Source organism: Apis laboriosa, unplaced genomic scaffold (genome assembly GCF_014066325.1).
Source record: "Apis laboriosa isolate Shangri-la unplaced genomic scaffold, ASM1406632v1 scaffold122_cov146, whole genome shotgun sequence".
NCBI lineage: Eukaryota > Metazoa > Arthropoda > Insecta > Hymenoptera > Apidae > Apis > Apis laboriosa.
Window position 1 is genome coordinate 615,960 of NW_025221084.1, and position 8,721 is coordinate 624,680.

The 8,721-nt window shown below is 20.0% G+C and overlaps 1 protein-coding gene across 1 annotated transcript in view; it reads left to right on the forward strand.

Moving 5' to 3' along the window:
• The window catches only part of LOC122720218 (mitogen-activated protein kinase kinase kinase 7-like), a 9,446-nt gene extending 1,099 nt beyond the window's left edge, over positions 1-8,347 (forward strand). The window contains exons 2-7 of the mRNA XM_043946776.1: positions 175-515; positions 3,089-3,201; positions 3,332-3,621; positions 3,747-3,819; positions 7,215-7,468; positions 7,975-8,347. Of these exons, the coding sequence (XP_043802711.1) occupies positions 175-515; positions 3,089-3,201; positions 3,332-3,621; positions 3,747-3,819; positions 7,215-7,468; positions 7,975-8,139 (1,236 nt within the window). The 3' untranslated portion in view covers positions 8,140-8,347. The remainder of the gene's footprint in view (positions 1-174; positions 516-3,088; positions 3,202-3,331; positions 3,622-3,746; positions 3,820-7,214; positions 7,469-7,974) is intronic.
• Positions 8,348-8,721: the final 374 nt, after the last annotated feature.

Sequence of the window (8,721 nt, forward strand, 5' to 3'; positions counted from 1 at the left end):
TTCAAATGATATAACTATATATATATATATATATATATTATATGAATGGTATATAATAAGTCTATTATTATATAACATTAATATAATATTATATAACATTATATTATTATATAACATATATAAGTCTATTATTATATAACATTAAAATTTTTATTTATTTTTTATTATTATTTATATATTTACAGAGACTTAAAACCACCAAATCTATTGTTGGTAATGGGTGGACAAACTCTTAAAATTTGTGATTTTGGTACTGCTTGTGATTTAAATACTTATATGACTAACAACAAAGGTTCTGCTGCTTGGATGGCTCCAGAAGTATTTGAGGGTTCCAGATATACAGAAAAATGTGATGTATTTAGTTGGGGTGTTATTTTGTGGGAAATATTATCAAGGAAAAAACCATTTGATGAAATTGGTGGTTCAGCTTATAGAATAATGTGGGCAGTACATATAGGACAAAGACCTCCTTTAATTGAAGATTGTCCAAAACCTCTTGAGGATCTTATGACTAGGTATTTATTAATATTTTATTATTTATTTATGCTATTATAGTTAATAATGTTCAAGTAATTTAAGAATATCAAGTAATCTAAGAAATTAAAATTAATAATTTTTTTTTTATTTTATTAAACCATATTATTCTTTTTAATCATGATATATATTGCTAATTGATATATGTATGATATAAATATTTTTGACTAATAAAAAATAAATTTTAAAGATATATGCTTTTAAAAAATATATCAAATTTATTGGAGCTTGTAATTAATTGAATATTAACACATAAATTTAATTTTTTGCACTAAATTTTTCTAGAATGTTATATTTATTTGTTTAATTTGTTATTAAATATATTTATAAAACAATAAAGTACATGTTATGAAATGTTAAAATACATATATATGTTATAAATTAATAGATTTTTAATTTTAAATTTAATTTTCTATAATCTATGTTTATTCTAATTTATTTAATATATATTTAAATATATATTTAAAATTATTTATTAAAAAGTTGAATATTTATATTTTTATAAATATTATATATATTTTATATATATATATATTTTTAAAATTAAGAAATGTTCATTTTATCTGATTAATATTTAGTAATTATATTTGTAGAAAAAAAGAAATTTCTTTTCTGGCACAAAAATATTTAATATATTTTCATATACTTAATATTTAGAATTATAATATTTAGAATAAGTTTTATATTTATTTAATATTGCTTATATTTTATTTATATATAATATTTTTCTATATGCTATGCAATAGCAAATTTTCATGAAATATTGTAAAATTTAGAAATGAATATATTTCCTTAGTATAAATATTCTATACAAATATTCTTTACTGAAAAATTAATATTATTTAATAATTAATTTTTTAATAATTTTTTTATACATTCACAATATAAATTATGAAAGATTATTACTTTACAGGTTGAAATTTAATATGGTAGTTATATATATAGTGTCTTCAAATATACATTTTGGCTATTCCTTCTCGTTAATAGTATTAGAAAAGTATTTATTTGAAAGTGTTTAAGTGTGATAATTTGTGTAATGCTTGTTAGTCTTCTTCAATAATCAATGGTTTTGATAGGAGTATAATATTCATATTAATTAAAATTGATTGTTCATCAATTAAAAATTATTTATTTCATAAATCATCTGTTAAATTTTATAAATTGAATAAATAAATTTATGTTTAACTATTTAATATTAAAAAAATAGGAAATATGAATAGTTTAATTCATAAATATCTGATCTAATATTAATAGTGGTTGATTATTCATCCAAATTTCATCTAACATTTATTATATCTAAGATTAATTTATTATATCTAAGATTAAAGAAAATAAATTATAATAATCAGTTAAAATTTAATTAAGGTATAAAGAAGAAATATAGGATTGTTAGAGGTTATGAGTTTCATGTTGATTGTTTGCAATGTTGTTATTTTTTTAGAATAGGAGGAATATTAAAGATGATTGATTAGTGGTTGATCGTTTGGTGTTAGGATAACTTTAACAGTTTCATAATTCTTCATTCTGAGATTGTTCTATACTTCTAATTAGGGTTTTTCTAAATTTCTTCTTATGAATTTTAGGTTTTGACCTAGGTGAAGATTGGGGCACATAGTTCATCATAAAATTTTCTTTAAAGAAATTAAAAAATCTTTTAGCAACTATGGATTCTCCTTTGGGACAACAATCCACTCTTTCATCCTCTTCGATGGTTAGGCACTGGGAGCAAATTTTAGTGGTAAGTGAAATTGTCTTCAATGATATTTGTCCATTAAGGTTTCCATTGTACCAAGTGGCAAGATTACTTTCCCTTTCGTTTTTCACTTGATCATTCAATATAGAAAGAATGATTTGTTTCTCAAATTATTGTTGATGGCAGTTGCAGGAAGATTTTCTTGCAAGAAATTGCTCCCAGTTATTTTCATCATAAATTTTTTGATAGTAGATTGTGGAAGGGAAAGTGTTGAATTTAGGAAAGAAGGTAGGAAAATTGAAAATATTTGAATTTATATTAGCTATAAAATATTGACTTATTCAATAATTATAAAAAAAAAATTATAATTGTTACATTTGATTTTAATAACAATAAAATAGAAAATATATAAAAGAAGATTATATATATAGAAAGAATTTTTAATATTTTAAATATTATTAATTTTTAATATTTTAAATATTTTGAACATTAATCATAATCAAAATGAATTCTAAAATTTTTTTCATATTTAAAAAAATAAAATTTTTTCAAATTTATTATTATTATGTATTTTTTCAAAATAATCAATTTCAAATCAGTATCAAATAACATATTTAGAGAATAAAAAATTTTTTTTTATTTATTTTTTATTATTCTGCTAAATTATTTTATATATTATTTATTATATTTATAATTTATTTATTATTATATTTATAATATATATTATAATTTATATTATATATTATATATGTGATTTTCAACAGGTTTTTCTGTCTTAAGTATCTTTTTTCAATTATCTTTTATTTTAAACAATTATTTATGTTTTATTTTTACGTAATAAAAAGAATTGAATTGTTTTAGATGTTGGCATAAATCTCCTGAAGAAAGACCATCAATGGACGAAGTTGTAAAAATAATGACGACTTTATCGCAATTTTTTAATGAACATTTGGAACCTGTGGAATATTCTCGAAGTTCGTATAAAAGTACTAAATATAAATGTTACATAATTATTATAAAAAAGTGATTTTAAATTCAAAATACAAGCAATTAATAATATATAAAAAATTTTAAATGAAATATTTATATATTCATATGTTATAGATATTGAATCAGAGAAAGTTAATGAAAATCATGTTTCTAAAGATGATACTTTAGATGTAACTGATAGTATGGATTCTGAAATAAATGGATATGCTGCCAATGGTACTATTAAAATTAATGTACCTGTTTCCAAAGAAAATTCAGAAATTTTAAATGGAAGAAATAGTTCATCGAATTCTTTCTGCAATTTCAAGGATTCATCTCCTAAAAATAATATTTCATCAAGTATTGTATCCAACAAAAAATTCCAAATCAAAGATTTTCCACAACTTTATGTTGAATGCGATCCGGTCAGTTTTTTAAAATATAATAATTGTTTGATAAATTTGTTTGATATATTATTCTTTTTTATATAAAAAAAAAATATTTTATTATATATTTAACAATTTTTGATAATATTTTAATTTAATTATAGAATACTTGGGAATTGCCAAATTCGGACCCTTCATTGGAATCTTCTATTCTGAAAATAAAGAATACTACTCAAAGTAAGTTTATTATTTTTATAATATATTTAAATTATAAACTCTATTATAATTAATTTTGTTTTTTTTTATGAAAAAAGAATTGTGAAAGAATTGTTTTATAAATATATTATATGAATGCACGTGCGAAAATAAAGTACGTATTTATAAGTAGATATTATTTATATTAATTAAGATTAGGAAGATAAAACGAAATTTTTTTTTTTTACTTTTACAAATATTTATATTTTTATTTTATTTTATTAATTAATTTCTTTTTTCTTATCGTATGCATATAACAAAATAATTGAAATGCTATTTGTTGACGATCTCGTCGTTATTCTATAACTGCAGAGGGATACTCGCTTGGGCGAGAGCTTTGAATTGTGACTCATCATGATAGTTCTCTAATCCCAAAATAACGTTCTTCCTATGTTCCATAAAATCTTCCTTTTAATGTGGAATGTGATGTGCTTAGAAAGAGTCATTATCGCTGTTTGACAGTCCTTATTAATTAATTAATATTTATATATATATTTTAAATTATTCAATTCATGTAAAGTATATTTTTATTCATGTTAAATTTTTAATTAAATGAATATAAATAATGAATGAATATAAAATATAATTTGAATGTATGAGATTAATTAAAGTTATTAAATATTAAACATTAAATATTAGATACTAGATATATGTAAACATATATATAAACATATTTTTAATTTAGAACAATAACAAAAATTACAATTAAATATATATATATATTTAATATTATATGTGTATTAAAAATATATATATGTATATATATATATTTATCGTGAATTATATATATAATTATATATATATAAATACATATATGTATATATATTTAAGCGTAACTTTGTTATCGTTTTAAATATATATATATATACACATATATATATATTATATATATATATACACATATATATATATTATATATATATATACATATATATATATATATTATGTTTTCTAATAGATTATTGTTAAAATTGCTAAAAGATTATTTATACTTTTTTGTACTACTATTTATAATGTGTACATATGTTATAACACATTTTTGTTTTATTTAAGAGATTATTTGTACTTGTATTTATAATATGTACATGTGTTATAAATATTGCTTTCTCTTAAGGAAAATATAAGAACGAAGTCATAGAAAGAAGTTAAAACGTTGCACCTTGGCACGTTGTGATTTCACTGTGACGAATTCTTTGAGAGTTCGTCGATCGGCGAAATCTACCCTGGCAAAGGGCCCGCGAAAACAGTCACATTGTGCGAGTATACTAAATTTAACAGACGACTAATCAGAGGAACCTGTTCTTGATTGACACCTATCGACGATAAAAGCTGCATCCTATAAAGTTCAAGTAAATAAAAATGCATCATGTTCTTTCTACTATCAGATGATACATATAGTATGTACAAAATTATAAGGTAATAAAAAAAAAAAAAAAAATTATTCAAATACTTCCAAACATGGAATATTTTGAGTAATTGTGAATAATAAGTTAAAAAAAAAATAAATTATAAATTATAAGATAAATTATATATTTTATTTCAACATTTTTATTAAAGAAAGTTATAGCATTTCATTTTTTAGCATTTCTAACTATTTTTCTTCATTGTATTAAATATTATTTATTTTGTTATAGCTTTCAAAACTCAAACATATATGTATCTAAAATAATGTAAGATAGATTGTTGTTTTTCTTAAATGGATATTTCTTTAATTATTTACTGCATATCAACATGAAAATTAGATTTCCCTGAAAATGAATTAAGAGCTAAAGAACTATAACTTCTTGGCTCGTACTTGCACGTTTTGTCTGGTGGGGGATACCTCGAAGCAGGTGTGGTTGACTCACCAGGCCCAATATAGATGCACGTTTGTTTAGTGCTCTCCCGACACACCATCGACCAAGAACGACGATCTTTTCTCTTTTTCTTTTTTTCTTATTTTTATTATTGAAAAAAATTTTTTTTTTAAATTTTATCCTTCTACTTTATTTTTTGCTTTTAAGTGAATTTGATCAATTGCTTTCGGATCAAAAGTGACATTCATGATAATTTTTAATCGAAGAGTGACATCTTTCATGTGAACGATATTTGATTCTATTATGAACGGAGCCTCGACAGGCTCTAGTATTTGGAAATGTGTGAAGAATATCCAAACATTGTCGCCACGGACACCTTAAAGCGGTGCTGGGTTTTGTTACGTTAGTTCTGCTTTTCTTTTTTTTTTTTTTTGCTTTCTTTCTCATTAATAGGAGAATGAGATATCTCAGAACAAGAAAATTTTAAATGAATGAATTTTTATTATTTTACATGATATTTATAATTGAAAAAATAATATTGATTTAATCCCTTCTGATTATTTAGAAAAAATGTGACATGTATAAACAAATAGTGTGTAAAGTACATAAATTATAATTTTATATGTATGCAATTTTATTTTATTTATATATTTAATTATATATTATAATATATTTAGAAATTGATTATGCTTAAATTTGAAGTAATTATTACGTAACCAATATTTTTTATTTAAGATATAATAATATTAAAAAGCGATAAATTAAATAAAATTTAATTCATATTGAATGTATATAAGATATTTGAAATAATATAATAAATATTTAAAGAATTCTAAAAATTATAAAAAAAATCAAAATATTAAAAAATTTTAATATCCAAAATGTGTATTATTTTTGTGTTTATTTTTCAAATTATAAGCAATTTTTTTGTTTATGGAATGAAACAAAATATTGTTCTCTCTTTGTTTCGTTTCGTCTAATGTAAAATTAAATTATTTATAAATTAAAAAATAAACTTAATGAATATTTTTGCAAACCAATTTTTGTTTTAGTTTTAGAATTTTAGAATTATATTGAATTTTCTATTTATATTGTTTGAACAATCTATATTTCAATTAAAACATTCTTAGAATAAATATAACAGTTTTAAAATTAATTTAAAATGAATTTAATTTAAATATATGGATACAAAAAGTTAATAATTTTATTATTATTATCATAAATGAATCAAATAGAAAATTAAATTTATATTTCTCTCTTTCTCTAAAATATTTAATTTCAATTGTTTATTTGTATTATCATTTAATTTATATCAATAAACCATTTTTCAGAGTATTGAAGTTTATTATATTATAAAATTATTTCGTTATAAGATTACAATTATTTTAATTTAATCAAAATTAAATTTTGAGAAATTATTAATTTTTTGTAAATGAATGGTTATTATTATGATTTATTAATCTTGTACGGAAATATTATTCGATTGATTAAAAATAAAATAATTTATTTGTAATAATTTGTAATAAATAATTAATTTAATTGCTTAGGGATTAATTTTCAGTAATAATTTTTTATTAACAGGTAATAGTACTACTGATAAAGATTTAGATAATGTTTACCGACTCTTGGATGCGGATTTGAGACCATTGACACCTGATCAAACTTGCGAAAGATCAAAAGAAATTTTTGAGGAACACAAACAACTTGCACAAGAATATTTGAAAGTTCAAACGGAAATAGCGCTCTTGGGTCAACATAAAAATGAAATGCTTAAAAATTTGACGATAGATAGTTTAAGACAGCAAGAAGAACTTAGAAAACTAGAAGATGAAAAGGTAAGTTAATACAACTAAAGTTTCATTTAATGAAATTTATTTATTTTTTATTTGAACAAAAAAATTGAAAAGAAAAAATAATAATTTTTATAATAAATTTTATAATAATTAATAATTAATAATAGAGAGAAAAGAAAATTATTTTTTAATTCTTAACTACAAACTTCCGTGAAATCTTCATATGCGTAATGAGAAGAAGCATATGATTTTAAATTTGAAATCTTTAAATTTTTGTATATTACATATTTAAATTTTGAATAGAATTTTGAGAATCAAAAAAAAAAATAAAACAACAATAAAAAATTATTTGAATTATTTAAAAATCCATGATAAACAAAAAATTAAGAACTGATATTCTAATTCTTTAAATATTATATCTTAAATAATTTTTTCTAATTTAATTTCTATAGAATTTAAGTTTTTTCTATAGAATTTAAATTTTTCTTTATAATAATTTTTGGAAATTAAATATAATAAATTAATTGTTATTTTCTTTTCAATTATAGGAATCTCTAATAAAGCTATATCGAAATTTGAAACGACAGTTAGAAATCATGAAAAATCAAAGAATGAACAATGTCCTTTTGAGCAATGCTCAAATGGATCCAACAGTTTCTGGAAATAATGGTTGGTTTGTGGTACCTTGTCAAAATCCTTCAAGACACTCTTGAATATTCAAATTGGATAAATGCAAACATCATATTTTTTCCTCATCAAATCACAATTTTCTCATAACATTCTTTTTTTTTATAGCAGATGAAATATAAATAATATTGATTTTTTCATAAATACAAAAAACATGAGAATTCTTTAACTTTGTCTTCTTTAGGCTTTGTATATACGAAAATTTAAAAATTAATTAAGTGACGCAATTTCTTAAGTATAATTATATATAAAAGCATTATTATTTTTTTGCATTTTGAAAACTTTTATTGAGATTTCTATATTTCTATATAATAAATAATATTATATTACATATAATATAATAAATAATATTTTATAAAAATATGATTCAAACTAATAATATATTTATTTTTTCAAATAAATATTACACAGAATTTGATAAAGTAGTTTTATATGTTTTGTTTTCATTGTTCATTAAGATATAAAAATATAAATTTAAAAAAAAAAATATAAAAAAATTTGATAAATTTTAGAAAAGCTTGTGATTTATTTTAGTTTGCTATATGTAATTATTTTATATATAACAAAATTTATGAATCTGGTTTAGCAACAGTTATAAAAAAATATGA